The sequence below is a fragment of the Geotrypetes seraphini genome, chromosome 17, assembly GCF_902459505.1.
Source record: "Geotrypetes seraphini chromosome 17, aGeoSer1.1, whole genome shotgun sequence".
Lineage (NCBI taxonomy): Eukaryota > Metazoa > Chordata > Amphibia > Gymnophiona > Dermophiidae > Geotrypetes > Geotrypetes seraphini.
The window spans coordinates 48,766,826-48,783,366 of record NC_047100.1 but is presented as its reverse complement, the minus strand read 5'-3'; the positions used below and the strand labels follow the sequence as shown (position 1 = coordinate 48,783,366).

At 42.7% G+C, this 16,541-nt stretch overlaps 1 protein-coding gene across 11 annotated transcripts in view; it reads left to right on the top strand.

Annotated features, from left to right (window-relative positions):
* The window catches only part of LOC117351463 (acylamino-acid-releasing enzyme-like), a 162,230-nt gene that overhangs the window by 82,570 nt on the left and 63,119 nt on the right, over window positions 1-16,541 (top strand). For all 11 annotated transcript variants that reach the window (XM_033926764.1, XM_033926767.1, XM_033926771.1 and 8 more), the window contains 3 exons: window positions 2,584-2,644; window positions 3,362-3,456; window positions 11,458-11,509. In XM_033926764.1, coding sequence (XP_033782655.1) covers window positions 2,584-2,644; window positions 3,362-3,456; window positions 11,458-11,509 — 208 coding nt within the window. The remainder of the gene's footprint in view (window positions 1-2,583; window positions 2,645-3,361; window positions 3,457-11,457; window positions 11,510-16,541) is intronic.

The following is a 16,541-nucleotide window of genomic DNA, read 5'->3' as shown; positions in this document are numbered from 1 at the left end:
TACTCCTTTTTCTAGCAGCCACTGACAATTTGTTATTTCCCCTCTTTCCTCTTGTCTTATTACATTCCCTTACTACAAATCTGCTATATCGATCTTAAAACTCTTTCCTCCATTTTTCTTTTCAGCCTCTGTCTACTCAAATTTCACCCTTTTGTTCTATTCCTTAACTTTTTATCTCATCTCATTCCCTAGCTCTCACACTTTACATTCTCTTATTCCTTTTTATCTGCCTCCCGTTACCAGTGCCTCCTTCCCACGTCCTTAGTGCCCCTTCCTGTCTTTAGTGCCCCCAGTGCCTCCTTTCCATGTCTTTAGTGCCCCCAGTGCCTCCTTCCCATGTCTTTAATGCCCCCAGTGCCTCCTTCCCATGTCCCTCTCACTGCCTTCCACACTTTGTACCACCCCCGAAGCCTGCCTGCCTGTCTACCTCCTTCCCTCCCTGTCGCAAAAAAAAAAAAAAAGCCTCCCTCCTTCCTTTCCCCGGGTTGGCTGCTATCTTACCGCCCTGCTGCTGCTACTGCTAAAGCTGACACGAAGTCTTTTTTCCGACGTCAATTCTGACATCGGAGAAGACGTTCTGGGTCAGCCAGGCAGTGATTGGCTGGCCCAGAACGTCCTCTCCGATGTCAGAATTGACATCGGAAAGAAGACTTCCTGTCCGCTTTAGCAGCGGCAGCATGGCGGTAAGATAGCAGCCGACCTGGGGAAAGGAAGGAGGAAGGCTTTTTTTTTTTTTGTGCGACAGGTATGGACAGGAAATGATCGTCTGTCCCTGGACCTTAATCTTGCCGGCCCTGCAAGGACCGACAGAAATTTCCTGCGGACCGGCGGTTGAAGAACAGTTTTGCAAATTAATACTGGAATTATCTAAAAGTTAAGTTTCTACAAAGAGTGCCTGTCTGCAGATATCTTAACCCCCAAATATTGGATACATCTGTAACCCATCCCATTCACTGTAATTCAGATTTGAAAGCCTGAGAGTGAGCCAGACAGCTATATATGTGGAAGAGAATGGCTGGAGTCTCAAACAGTAAGAACAGTCCATCTGCAAATAAGGATATCTTGAATTCTTCCCCTCTTACCTGGACCCCCTGGATAAATTGATGAAGACAAATTTGCACTATCAAGGGTTCTACTGCTAAAGTAAAAAGAAGTGTGGAAAGGAGGCAACCCTGACACATCTCTCTCATAAATCTAAAGCTAGCTGAGTACTTCTCCCCCATCCCATTCACTCTTACTCTAGCTACAGGTTTTAAGTATAAAGCTCAGGGTTGGCTCAAGAGACTCTGGCTCCCTGAGCCAGCACTTTCATTGGTGTCTCTCCCTACCCACCCACAATCCTTCACCCACCCTCAATGTACCTTCTCACTCTTAAGGCAGTGTCTAGCAAACTTAAGAAGCTGTGGCACTCTTAACTGGCGGCCACAGCTCGAGGGCATCTGGAAATGCACAGACATTACTACAATGATGTCATATGCATGTGTGACATCATTACATCAACATCCGCACGTGCATGATGGCCCTCCAGACGGAGGCACTAAGCTGCCAGTGGATGGGGGTGATGAAAAAGAAGAATGGAAAGGAGGAGAGGCGTGTCCTATAGGCAGTCAGCCAGCGATGGAGCTAGAGAATGACATGGGTCAAATTTTTCCCTATCCCCGAAGGAACACATTTTCCAGTCCCATCCCTGCGAGTTCTTTTCCTATCCCTGTCCTGTTCCTGCAAGCTCTGCCCTCATCTACGCAATCCTCATACATTTTAAAATCCTAAGGGTTCGAGGCTTGTACGGTTAAGGCAAAGCTTACAGGAATGGAGCAGGGACAGCGACAAAACTTGCAGGGATGGGACAGGAAAATTGAATTCCTGCGGGGACAAATTTGTCCCCGTGTCATTCTTTAGCTGGCACCTCTCCTCCCTGGCGTCTCATGGGGCACACAGTTTGTGATACACTGCTCTAAGGTGTCAGCTGCAATAGTAGTGATTCACACATGCTGTCTGCTCTTACCACAGGACTTTCTCTCTGCCACGTCCCATCCTGCCAAAAACAGGAAGCTGCGGCACAGGGGGGGAAGAAAATGCAGAGGAAAGATTACAGCCTGTGCCACTGCTGGCATTCTCTGGAGTGTGAGGGTAGGCTGGGGAGAGGGATTTGAAAGAGAAGAAGCGATACTGGATCGCAGGTCAAAGAATGGGGGGGGGGGGCAGTGAAGGAAGAAAGACTGGACTTGCTCACTTGATCCATAGGTTAAGCCAGCCCCGATAAAGTTAGGTTAAAAACTGAACTGAATCAGAACCTGGTATATAAACTTTCACTCTTTTTCTCTAAACCAAAAAAATTTAAATAAAATAATAAATAAATAAAAATACCCCCCCTCCCAAATGCTAATGAATAAATGGCAAAACAGTGGTAAGAGGGGTGGATTTGGGATTTGAGAAGCCACTGTGAAGATGTAGGGCTGGGAATGCCCATAGAAGGTCGATTGAGGTTTTTTGCACGTTTCCTGACATGTTTCATTCCAGCTGCAATTGTCATCTTGTCTTTTTGCAGTCCTTGCTGTTATATTCGATATCTTTTGTTTCTAGTACAACTGGGATTTAAAAGCCTCTGTCACTGTGCTGGACATTGTCAGAAAGCCACAGACTGGTAAGTCACAGAAACCAGGGTTGTCACACTTCATACAGTTTATTTATAGCTGGAAACTGAAACCTGTGAGAGCCTCTTTCTAGTCAGTGCACCGACTCTTGCACTTGTGTGCATGGCGAGCCAGAAATATTGACTCAGGATAATGGAATGATTATGACCTTTTTATTTCTCTTCCATGGTATCCTTTCTCATCTCTAATGACAATAAGTTAGGCACAACAAACGCACCAAATCAATAAAGAGCGCTCTGCGTGATGCACCCTTTACGGGATATTATCTTAGTGTGGGTCATAATGGGCACCATTTACGAATATGACCAATCTTTCTTGACATTTAAATTGGTGCTCCTTTATAGAATTACCCTCTATGAGTCCAATAGTAAGCTGCAATACCTGAAGGACGTCAAACTGAGTTTAGAACACAAACTGCTTAAGGAGTTCCGAGAGAATCCTTGATCTCTTCTACATGCAGAGTGAATTCCGTAATAAAAACTATTTTGAGATACGTAATGTCCTGCAGGGTAATGCAATGTGTGCTATACTGGCGTCTCTCTGCGGACAAAGTTTTAATCCAACACATGTTAATATAGGCGTAATACTATCCAGACAATATAGCAATTTTGATAATTAAATATGGTATCATCAGTATAAAATAGAAATACATCAATACAAGTAGTAAATGTCTGAAGCCCGGCAAGTTCTCATTGTTTTATTTTAAGGCTTTTCAGGGATCTATGCTACAGCTCTTCCCTTGATGTGCTGGTCTGATGACAGTCGAAGGGTCCTTCTCCATACCCCACAGAGAAGCAGAAAGGTATGTAAGAGAGTAATATAATAATGTGCTTTTTAAGTGTCCTTATGTGGTTTCTTATTGGAGTAAAGTTTGGCCCACAATTTCAACATTGCTTTTCTATATCAGAAGCATTAACTTACCAGATAATTATATTGGGGGAGGGGGGTTCAGATTAAAATCTACATTAAATTCTTATAAAATACAATTATTAAAGAACTTAATGATAACAATAAAAACAATTTTATCTAACTGGAAGGAGTCTTCTAAATTGGAATATAATATGTGGTGGAACTAGTTATGCTTGTATGATAAGTATGAAAAAATGTATGCAATAAAGTGTAGTAGTGTGAAAAAATTTAGGAAAGTATGAGATTGTTTACTTCAATTTCAAAGAAAGCACAGTTACTTACCGTAACAGTTGTTATCCAGGGACAGCAGGCAGCTATTCTCACATATGGGTGACGTCACCAACGGAGCCCGGATGCAGACAGCCTCGCAAGCAGACTTACTTGTAGAAACTTCAGAAGTTTCAAGTCAGCTGCACCACACATGCGCGAGTGCCTTCCCGCCCAGCGCAGGGCGAGTCTCCTCAGTTCAGATAGCTAGCAGAGAAGCCAACCAGGGGAGGTGGGTGGATTGTGAGAATAGCTGCCTGCTGTTCCCTGGATAACAACTCTTACAGTAAGTAACTGTGCTTTATCACAGGACAAGCAGGCAGCCTCTTCTCACATATGGGTGACCTCCAAGCTAACCAGAATGGGATGCTGGGAGAGTTGGCAATTTAGGAGAATAAATTTTGTAATACTCTCTGGCCAAAATGGCCATCCCGTCTGGAGAATCATCCAGACAATAGTGAGAAGTGAAAGTATGAACCGAGGACCAAGTAGCAGCTTTGCAAATTTCCTCAATAGGTGTAGATCTTAGGAAAGCTACCAAAGCTATCATTGCTCTGACTTTATGGACTGTGACTCAACTCTGTAGTTGTAATCCAGCCTGGGCATAGCAGAAAGAGATACAAGTAGCCATCCAGTTGGAGATGGTATGCTTAGAGATTGGATTTTTAAAAAAAATTTTTTTTAAATTTATTTCTTATATACCGCTTTACCGTGAGGTTCAAAGCGGTTTACAAAAAAGATACATTAAAGATACAATAAAATAAAATAAATAAAGGCACTTGGAAGTTCCCTTACTGTCCCGAAGGCTCACAATCTAGCTAAAGTACCTGAGAAAACAATTTATGAATAGTAAAGATATAAAATATAAAGACAGAGGTAGAGATAGAGACAGAATATGAATATTCCAACAAGTATTCAATAAATATATTAAATTAGGATTAAAAATAAGAATAAATAAAATAAAGATAAAAAATAAGAATAAAGAATATATAAAATAAAATAAATTCCAATCAATGTCCAAACTTGTTCGGATCGAAGGAGACAAAAAGTTGAGGAGCAGTTCTGTGTGGTTTGGTGCGTTCCAAGTAGAAGGCCAAAGCACGTTTACAGTCCAGAATATGAAGAGCTGATTCTGCAGGATGAGAATGAGGCCTTGGAAAAAACACTGAAAGTACAATACATTGGTTAAGATGAAATTCTGAAACCACTTTAGGTAGGAATTTAGGATGAATACGAAGGACCACCTTGTCATGATGGAAAACCGTGAAAGGTGGATCAGCAACTAATGCTTGCAGCTCACTGACTCATCGAGCAGATGTGAGGGCAATGAGAAACACCACTTTCCAAGTGAGATACTTCAGATGAGCCATAGACATTGGTTCAAATGGAGGCTTCATCAATTGAGCAAGAACAACATTGAGATCCCAAACCACTGGAGGTTTTTTCCTTCTCTTCCTATATTTTAAGTTCTTGTAAACCGTGCCGAGCTCCACATCCGTGGAGATGATGCGGTATATAAACTTAAGGTTTAGTTTAGTTTAGGAGGTTTGACATTAAAGAGTCCTTTCATGAATATGGAAACCACCGGATGAGCAGAGAGGGGTTTCCCTTCAATGGGCTGATGGAAAGCAGCAATTGCACTGAGATGGACTCAGATCGATACAGACTTCAGGCCAGAGGTGGATAAGTGCAAAAGATAATCCAGAACAGAAGATAAGGACGAAAATTGAGGCTCCTTATCATGAGAAATGCACCACGTAGAAAATCCAGTCCATTTTTGGTGGTAGCATTGTCTAGTGGCAGGCTTCCTAGAAGCTTCTAACATATCTCTTACAGATTGCGAAAACTGAAGAGGAGTTATGTTGAGAGGTACCAAGCTGTCAGGTGTAGAGACTGCAGGTTGGGATGAAGCAGAGATCCCTGATTGTGTAAGCAAAGATGGAAAAACTGGTAGAAGATATGGCTCCCTGCTGCTGAGTTGAAGTAGAAGGGAGTACCAAGGTTGTCTCGGCCACCGAGGAGCTATCAGAATCATGGTGGCATGATCATTCTTCAACTTGACAAGAGTCTTGAGAATGAGAGGGAATGGAGGGAATGCATACAGGAAGAGATTCGTCCATTCCAGAAGAAAAGCATCTGCCTCGAAGCGTTGAGGGGAATATATCCTGAAGCAGAACTGAGGCAATTTGTGGTAGTGGGGAGCTGCAAAGAGATCTATCTGAGGCGTTTCCCACTGTGAAAAAATGTGATGAAGGGGCGAGGAATGGAGTGTCCACTTGTAAGGTTGCAGTAGACGACTCAAGTTGTCCGCCAAGCAATTTTTCACCTCTTGAATGTAGACAGTTTTGAGGAAGGTGTTGTGGCGGATTGCTCAGTCCCAAACCTTCATAGCTTCTTGACAAAGGGAGGAAGATCCTGTCCCTCTCTGTTTGTTGCCATAGTACATGGCGACTTGGTTGTCTGAATGAGGACTACCTGGTCGTGAAGAAGATGTTGAAAAGCTTTGAGAGCATTGAAGATTGCTCTAAGTTCCAACAGATTGATGTGACAGCGACGATCCGTACTGGTCCAGTGGCCTTGAGTACGGAGACCATCGAGATGAGCGCCCCAAGCGTAGGTCGAGGAATCTGTTGTGAGGACCTTCTGATGGGGGGGCGTTTGAAACAGCAAGCCTCTGGAGAGATTGGAAGAGAGCATTCACCAGCGGAGAGACTGTCTCAAGGAAGGATTGACTGCAGTGTGTCGAGAGAGTGGGTCACAAGCCTGTGTCCACTCAGGAATTCTGAGGTCTGGCTAAAGGAGTCACGTGTACTGTGGAGGCCATGAAAATCCATGGGTACATCCATTCTGAAAGGAAAAGTATGAACACACGTTTGAAATATGCACAAGGAAAAAGTACTCACAGAAATTTCCCCTGCCTTTTCTGGCTCAAACTATACTTTTTGTCATGTTTACCAGACTTAAGTGCACTGGAGAACGCCCCACAAAGATGAAGGTAAATACTGTTATCTTTATAGAGACGGAGGGATTTTCAAAGAGCCCATTAAGCCAGGTAAATTACATGGCACGTGCTTCTGAAAATTACCTTTTATGGGGATGATTTTATCAGTGCTCACAATGGTGAACAGTGTGTGCACAAGATCTTCAAAGTAAAACCACATATGTACTCTGAAAATCATCCCATAAAAATACCCCATGCACCCTGACACTTGCTAATTTGTGCAGATACATAAGAACATAAGAATTGCCGCTGCTGGGTCAGATCAGTGGTCCATCGTGCCCAGCAGTCTGCTCACACAGCGGCCCCCAGGTCAAAGACCAGTGCTCTAAATGAGTCCAGCCTCACCTGCATATGTTCAGTTTAGCAGGAACTTGTCCAACTTTGCCTTGAATCCCTGGTGGGTGTTCTCCCCTATAACAGACTCCAGAAGAGCATTCCAGTTTTCTATCACTCTCTGGGTGAAGAAGAATTTCCTTACGTTTGTACGGAATCTATTCCCTTTCAACTTTAGAGTGCCATCTCGTTTCTCCTACCTTGGAGAGGGTGAACAATCTGTCTTTATCTGCTAAGTCTATTCCCTTCAGAATTTTGAATGTTTCGATCATGTTCCCTCTCAGTCTCCTCTTTTCAAGGAGAAGAGGCCCAGTTTCTCCAATCTCTCACTGTACGGCAACTCCCCTATGTCCCTTAACCATTTCAGTCGGTCTTCTCTGGACCCTTTCAAGTAGTACTGTGTCATGTATGGTGACGCAGTACTCCAGGTGAGGGCGCACCATGGCCCAGTACAGCGGCATGATAACCTTCTTTGATCTGTTCGTGATGCTCTTTTTCTGAGTGATAACAGGCATAATTTTGTGTGGTTCCACATTTTAATTACTCCTTAGGACAATGTTGTGCCACGCACTACCACTCAAAAAATATATAGGCTGCTGCCAGAATCACAAGTCCAAAATCTCATTCATTGAATTAAATTCCTCATTTTTTTACGATACAATTAATCTAAACACTCAACCATTGTTCAAACATACCACTCCAATATACTACTGGCAAGTTTATAGCACATATTAATCAAGCAAAAACTGCTTTAATACATTGACCTACCAGTTTGTTAGTGCTGAACCTAAATTAAGAATCGCCCGACTGTTTTTGACCTCGGCGAAACTCACGGTGTCTTGCATCACTTCTGGACCTTAAGGCCAGAAGAGCTTAACCGGACTGCACAATGGTTCCGGTTTAAGTATTCAGAGTTATGTAAAACCAACCTACCGTCACTTCCTAACATTCTTAAACCCAGAAGGGTGTACTAACATTGGAGTTGTATTTAAATAATCAACCATATTTATTAATTTTTTAAATTTATAATTTTAAGTTTTAACTTCATATTCTACATGTTTACTAACATTCATTATTAACAGATTTAATTGAACCTATAGTGAATATACCCTAAACCGCTCCTATTTTTAACTATATTCACCTAGATAGTTATAATGCAAACTTAAAGGCTGGTTTATTACATGCCAGAATAGCCTCCCTTGTTTGTATGTGAACATCTTATGAATTAAAAAAAACACCTGTAATCGATCAATCCACCTCTGTTCAAGTTGTAATAATTACATTATTACAATAAGTTGTAATAATTACATTATTACATTACATTATTACAACTTGTTCAAGTTGTAATAATTACATTATTACAATAAGTTGTAATAATTACATTATTACATTACATTACATTATTACAACTTGAACAGAGGTGAATTGATCGATTACAAAGTCTTCAACCTAAAGGATTAAATACGACAGTCAACTGGCATGTATTTTTTTAATTCATAAGATGTTCACTTACAAACAAGGGAGGCTATTCCGGCATGAAATAATAAACCAGCCTTTAAGTTTGCATTATAACTATCTAGGCGAGTGTAGGTAAAAATAGGGGCGGTTTAGGGTATATTTACTATAGGTTCAATCAAATCTGTTAATAATGAATGTTAGTAAACATGTATAATATGAGGTTAAAACTTAAAATTATAAATTTAAAAATTAATAAATATGGTTGATTATTTAAATTCAACTCCAATGTTGTACACCAGGGGTGCCCAATAGGTCGATCGTGATCGACCGGTAGCTCACCAAGGCAAAGTGAGTCGATCATCCAGGACTCACTTTGCCTTGGCGATCTATCGGGCCGATCAATCTTCCTCCCCTGACATCAATTCTGCCGTCGGAGAGGAAGTTCGGGCCAGCCATTCGCTGCCTGGCTGGGCGGAACTTCCTCTCCAACGGCAGAATTGAAGTCGGGGAGAGGAAGATTGATCGGCCCGAAGCAGAAAGAGCATGGGGCGGCATCGGCATCGGCTCTGGGGCCTGTTATCCATTGGTGGCGTTTGGGTCCTGTTCCCCGATGGCAGTGGCAGTGGCTCTGGCTCGGGGAAGGGCAGGGAGAAAAGAAAGAAAAGGGGCAGGCAGGGAAACAGAAGGAAAGAAGAGAAACAGAAAAAAAGAAAGGGGGCATGAAGAGAGAAAGAAAGAAAGGTCAGGGAGAGAGGAAGAAAAAGTTGGGGGAGGGAATGAGGAGTGGAGGAGAAGAAGCATACATGCTGAAAGAAAGATTGGATGCACAGTCAGAAGAAGAAAGTGCAATCAGAGACTCATGAAATCATCAGACAAGGTAGGAAAAATGATTTTATTTTAAATTTAGTGATCAAAATGTGTCTGAATTTATATCTGCTCTCTATATTTTACAATATGGTCTCCTTTTACTAAACCGCAATAGTGATTTTTAGTGCAGGGAGCCTATGAGCGTCGAGAGCAGCACTGGGCATTCAGCGCAGCTCTCTGCACTAAAAAATGCTATTGTGGTTTAGTAAAAAGGGAGGGGTGGGTATTTGTCTATTTTTGTATGGCTGTTACTGAGGTGACAGTGCATAGAGTCATCTGCTTTGACCTCTTTGAAAAAACCTCGGAATAGGAATGATAATTAACAATTCTATGCGTACAGTGTGCGTTGTGTTTTTTTTTTGACTTGGTCATTTTAAAAGTAGCTCGCGAGTCAAAAAAAGTGTGAGCACCCCTGTTGTACACCCTTTCAGGTTTAAGATGTTAGGAAGTGACGTAGGTTGGTTTTACATAGCTCTGAATACTTAAACCGGGACCATTGTGCAGTCCGGTAAGCTCTTCCGGTTTAAGGTCCGGAAGTGATGCAAGACGCCGTGAGTTTCGCCGAGGCAAAAACAGGCGATTCTTAATTTAGGTTTCAGCACGAGCAAACTGGTAGGTCAATGTATTAAAGCAGTTTTGCTTGATTAATATGTGCTATAATCTTGCTGGTAGTATATTGGAGTGGTATGTTTGAACAACGGTTGAGTGTTTAGATTAATTGTATGTAAAATAATATGTTTAAAAGGTCAAGTCATCTATATAAGTGTAAGGCTATTTATACAAATCAATTGGATACGAGTAGTTAGTGTGATAGTTGAATAAGTGAAAATAAAATAAAATGAAAGTAGGTACTTAATTAATTTTATAAAAGAATATTATATGCAATAGTTCTAAGTTAAGCATGATCAATAAGTTGTAATCTTTTTAAATAAATAGTGATATACATCAATAAAAATTTTTAAATAGAGGTTTTAAAGCATGATGCAGATTAAATATGAAAATCTAAATAAGATGATCATAATATGGTGATTTAACCGTTGGCTGTCCCCCGGAGCTCTTCTTAATTGCAAGAGTCAGCATGTAGGATATTTTGCTAACACTTAGATCTATTTATAATGATATTTTTCTTATGTTTTATTGTTTAGTGCCGACAAAAGTAATTATACTGTTCCTGAGGAAGCTCTATTGTGATAAAGAGAGCGAAACGGAGATCTTCCGTCATTTCCAGATGGCCGGGTAGTACATCTATACCCGAGCTAAGTACTATTACAATATTGATATAGGAAGATTATTTAAGTTAAATAAGCTTAATGTATGGTATAATATGATATAAAAGAAGATTTAAAAAAAAGATAAAAATGAAATTAAACAGTGTAATAAATAATTTAGTGGACCGATGATTGTTCACAAGATAGTTATACGCCGGGACTTGTTCTAGTGGTGGTATAACTGTGAACACTTGAGATCCACTATAAATTGTTCAAGGAATTTAATTCAATGAATGAGATTTTGGACTTGTGGTTCCACATTTTAAAAGAGTCTTGCTCTCCCCTCCAAGGAACACTCCCCCTACAACGGGTAAAAGTATATGTGAAATGATATATCACCCCCATACTTCAACTTTTAAGTTTATTTAAAAATTTATCATACCACCTAATCAGGCTCCTAGGTGGTGTACATTTATCAATAAAAACAATGAAAAGTCAATAAATGTATTTAGGGGAATAATTAACCAAACAGACAAACGTGTACAAAAGGAAAAGAGGGGTCAAACTACAATATTATAGGAAAGAGACACTGAAGGAAAGAACTTGCAAGTAGGACAATGAGTTTTATAAACAGCCACTTCTGTTGGTAAATAGCTTTGAAAATCACCCTCCCTCTGTACTCAATGAGTGTCCCTTATACTCAGCCACTGCATAAAGGACATTTCTAATTTGTCATAATCATGTTTGTCCTCTGTTTTAGGACATTCTGATTGTGGATATAGAGACAGGAGCTGTAGGACCCCTCACTGCAGGTAGGTGCAGAATAACTTACTGTATAGTTAGAGCATTTCATAGCTAGCTCAAGTCCTTGTAACACTATGGCTATTATTTTGACGGGGATTCAACCAAGACTGGCTTCTGGATGCACATCGCAGTACGGTTGTCCAGAAAAGCCTAAAGTTGGAAAAACTGCAAATTGAAGTTTTTGCCATGAGTTTCATTGTGCTTGATCAGAAAATAATTTTAAATTTATTCTTAAAGTCCATCCTGGGGTCCCTCAAAGCCACTGATTACATAAAGCTCCGTTTTTCTTAACATTTGCTATTATTTTAGCTTAATGGAGCAAAGTTCTTGGTATTATGAATATAACTTTTATGTTTTCATACTCAGCATTGATACATTGATACAAAGACATTTTATGTTAAGCCTGTTTTATTGGAAAAGAATAATAAATCAGTACAGAAATAACACACTAGAGACTCCAATATTCTTATTATAACAAATGTGGTCGGATTTCTTAGAACCCCATTAATACAGTGTTAGCACTACAAAAGAATAGAGAAATATTCTCCTGTCATTAAAAAAGACATTTTATGCAAAAAAAATCTAGCAGTATTTTATTATATGAACCTTCAATATCTACACTTTATTGTGCAAAATAACAGAAATTTAACATACTTCACTAATAGCTAAACACGGACACTTTGGTTTAGTCATCAGTGGCATTCCAAACACTGAAGCATTCAGTGTCTTCTTGAGATAGGATAAAATCTGCGATGCTGTTCAACTTCTTGCAACAAGGCCTCACGCTGTACTATGTGCACAGAGTATCAACAAGAAAAGGAAACAAACGACCGAAAACTGAAACTGATCCTGCTTCTCCATCAAAGCAGACCGGAATGAGACACGGCACCCAGCTACCTAAACAACCGTTTTCACTACTACCTCTCACCCAGAAGAAGGAGAACACAGAACCTTTTCACCTACCCACCTCTCAACGGTACTCGTCGTAAGAAACTTTACGACAACCTTCTGGGGACACAGGCAGCTAAAATTGACTCTGACATCTCAAAACTACTGACCAAAACAACAGACATAAAAGAGTTCCGTAAAGAAATAAAAAACACTACTGTTCAAAAAATATCTCCCATCACTCTAACCACCATCCAATGAGTTCCCAATCAACGCCTTTGGAAACACCCACCTATAGTATCTCTTTGTCTGTGATCTAGAATTACTGTAACTCTTTTACACCCCACCTGACTTAACTTGTTTCAGTTCATATGTATTATCTTCTGTGATATGTATTATCTTCCGTGAAATTGAAGTATCATAATTATTTACGGTTCCTGTAACTTACTCTTATCCTGTAATGTAATTCTACTGGAAATGCCCAGATATCTTCTATATTGTAATCCGCCTAGAACCGCAAGGCACAGGCGGAATAGTAATCCCTAATGTAATGTAATGTAATACGATATTAGAAAAGCTTCGGTCTCATAAGACATCTTGACACTAAGGAAGACATTGAGGAAATTAAGAAAGATATATCATCTATGAAATCAGAACTCACACAATTTCACATTCACATCAAAAATTTGGAAGCTAAACGGAAAACTACTGATGAAAATTTAAGAACGTTAGATCACAATACAAATCTTAAATAGTAACAAAAAATAAAAAATTACACTTAAATGTAACTAGCCAGCGGTGGGATAGCCTCTGGAGATTGACATTAAGGGCTCCTTTTACGAAGGCGCGTTAGGGCCTTAATGCGCGGAATAGCGCGCGCGTTAGCCACTACCACCACTTCTTGAGCAGGTGGTAGTTTTTCAGCTAGGGCGCGCTATAGCGCGCACTAATCCAGTGTATGCGCTAAAAACGCTAGCACACCTTCGTAAAAGGAGCCCTAAATATCAAAAAATGGAGAAAAAGCCTCAAATTTGTGAATTTATTGACAGCAATTCGCATGGATTGCAAGCTGCTACTTTAATTATCACGGGTATAAAAACCTCCACATGCAAATTTTAATGTTCATCTCATACCAGGCTTAAACCCACCACTGTGCACAGGGTATACAAAAGAAGGCTGTTCACTTAATTTCCGGAATCATGGGGTACATCGTCTCCCAGCAATGCTATTAATCACACTCCATGTCCGAGGTGCCTCTAACAAGAGCCTTGTTTCACTGTTAACCGGCTGCCTCAGGGATTTAGCAGTAGAAACCCTCAAGCCATAGCCATGCACTGACGGTGCGAGAGGCATCGCTGACCTAAAAAGAAACTTGATTAAAGATTTCCGGTGTAACTTAAGGACTTAAGATGCCATCTTAAACGCATGGCTCAGTTCAAGAAGGAACATAAGAACATAAGAATTGCCGCTGCTGGGTCAGACCAGTGGTCCATCGCGCCCAGCAGTCCGCTCCTGCAGCAGCCCCCAGGTCAAAGACCAGTGCCCTAACAGACCAGCCCTACCTATGTATGCTCCGGTTCAGCAGGAACTTGTCTAACTTTGTCTTGAATCCCTGGAGGGTGTTTTCCCCTCTAACAGCCTCGGGAAGAGCGTTCCAGTTTTCCACCACTCTCTGGGTGAAGAAGAACTTCCTTACGTTTGTACGGAATCTATCCCCTTAACTTTAGAGAGTGCCCTCTCATTCTCCCTACCTTGAAGAGGGTGACCAACCTGTCTTTATGTACTAAGTTTATTCCCTTCAGTATCTTAAATGTTTCTATCATTTCTCTCAGTTTCCTCTTTTCAAGGGAGAAGAGGCCCAGTTTCTCTAATCTCTCGCTGTACGGCAACTCCTCTAGCCCCTTTATCATTTTAGTCGCTCTTCTCTGGATCCTTTCAAGTAGTACTGTGTCCTTCTTCATGTACGGCGACCAGTGCTGGACGCAGTATTCCAGGTGAGGGCATGATAACCTCTGATCTGTTTGTGAACCCCTTCCTAATCATTCCTAGCATTCTGTTTGCCCTTTTCGCCGCCACAGCACATTGCACGGACGGCTTCATCCTGGGGGGTCTCTCCAAGTACTGCCCCAGACATCCTGTATTCATGTATAAGATTTTTGTTACCGACATGCATCACCTTACACTTATCCATGTTGAACCTCATTTGCTTCCTGGATTGTTGTTTTTTGTTCTCTTTTCTTTTAGTTTCAGGCAGGGAGGAGAGGTGAGCCGGGGACGCTGAAGGAAGGACTAAGGAGGCAGGCAGATCGGGGTCGCGGCGAGAGTTAGCTCCGCCCACCCCCGCGCGTCACAGGTCGCATCGGCCCGGGCTCCCCTTTAAGAGGAGAGAAGAAGAAAGAAGAAGAAGATTTCGGCGCACGGCGAAGGCGAGCGGCAAAGGCGCTCGCCTTAGCGAGAGCGCCTTTGCGAGGGAGCCTTGAGAAGGAGCCCAGGCAGCCCAGCAGCAACCTAACTTTAACCTAATTAAAAAAAAAAAAAAAAATTTTTCTTCTCTCCACTTTCTTCTTCTCTACCCTTTCAGCTTCTCACTCTTCTCTCTCTCTCTCTACTCTTTCAACTAGCTGCACGCCGAAAGCCACTCTCAACCACCGAGGGACCGCAGGAGCAAAGAGAAGGATATGGAGGCTACAGGAACCCAGCAGAGCTACCCAGTTTACTGCGTCGAGTGTCATATGTATGACTACCTCCCCTCCGGGAGGCGGGCATACATATGCGGTCGGTGTCAGGAACTGGAAAGCCTGAGGATGGAGGTCGGCAGATTGAGGGTCAAGGTCCAGGAACTGGAGGGACTGCGCGACACAGAGGAGACGAGCTGGTCAACCAAGGACACAGACGGAGCTGGCCTCATTGTGGACCAGGTGAGGGACCTCGAGAGATTCATCGAGGAGGCCTATAGGAAGGCGGGAGGACAGGACCAGCAGCTGCACAGACGGATGTCGGCAGATGAGACCCAGGATCCACAAGGCGACACCGAGGAAGGACCTAGCGGAGGAACCACGCAAGAGGAGGAGACCGTGACTCACCGAGACCCCGAGGGTGAGACACCACACTACACCGAGGACACGGACCTGAGACAGAGGAGGTTGCTGAGGAAAGGGAAGTCTGCTATTGTGGTGGGAGACTCGATCTTGAGAGAGGTAGATAGTCACGTAGCTGGAGGAAGGGAGGACTGGCTAGTGACTTGTCTCCCAGGGGCCAAGACACGAGACGTCACTGATAGGATCGAGAGGATCCTGGACGGAGCAGAGGCAGAGGAGACTGTGGTGATAATCCACGTCGGAACAAATGATGTGAGCCGGAGGAACTTCAGCATGGCCACGCTGACTGACCAGTTCAGGGTCCTGGGACGAAAACTGAAGCGGAGTACCCGGAGGATAGCGTTCTCAGAGATCCTGCCTGTACCGAGAGCAGATGCAAAGAGGCAGGCAGACATCCAGGCTGTGAATGCATGGTTGAGGAGATGGTGCCAGGAGGAGGGCTTCCACTTTGTGAGGAACTGGACGTCCTTCTGGGGAAAAAGTAAGCTCTACCGGCGGGACGGCCTGCACCTGAGCACAGAGGGAACTAGACTACTGGCTGCCAATGTGAAGAAGGAGATTGAGAGGGCTTTAAACTGAGGAGAGGGGGAAAGCCGACAGCTGATCTGATGTTGACGCTTCGGACAACAGTATCCAGAACAGATGCTGAACGGGCTGACTGCAAGGAGGAAGTAGAGAGACCAGTGGATCTTATGATCAGACAGCGAGGGAAACAACAGGTAAAGGGAGCTTGCTGGGAAGAGACTAAAGGGCATGGAGACACAGGGGAACTGGGTGGCGCGAGGGCGAAAGCTGAGGGTATCATAGGGGCTACACAAGGCGAGGGGGATCGAACAGAGGCAGGGGCCCAGGAGGGGGCAAGAAAACCCAGAGGAAAAGCGGGGAAGTGGGGTGGCGGAAATGTGGGGAAGCTGAAAGCTACGAGGGTAAAGGCTGAGGGCAAAGCAGAAGTACAGGGAACAGGAGAGGCGGCCCAGGTGAAATGCAGAGGTGGAGAAAAAACAACGGGACCTGCGGTGCTTATACGCAAATGCAAGAAGCCTCATGGCCAAGA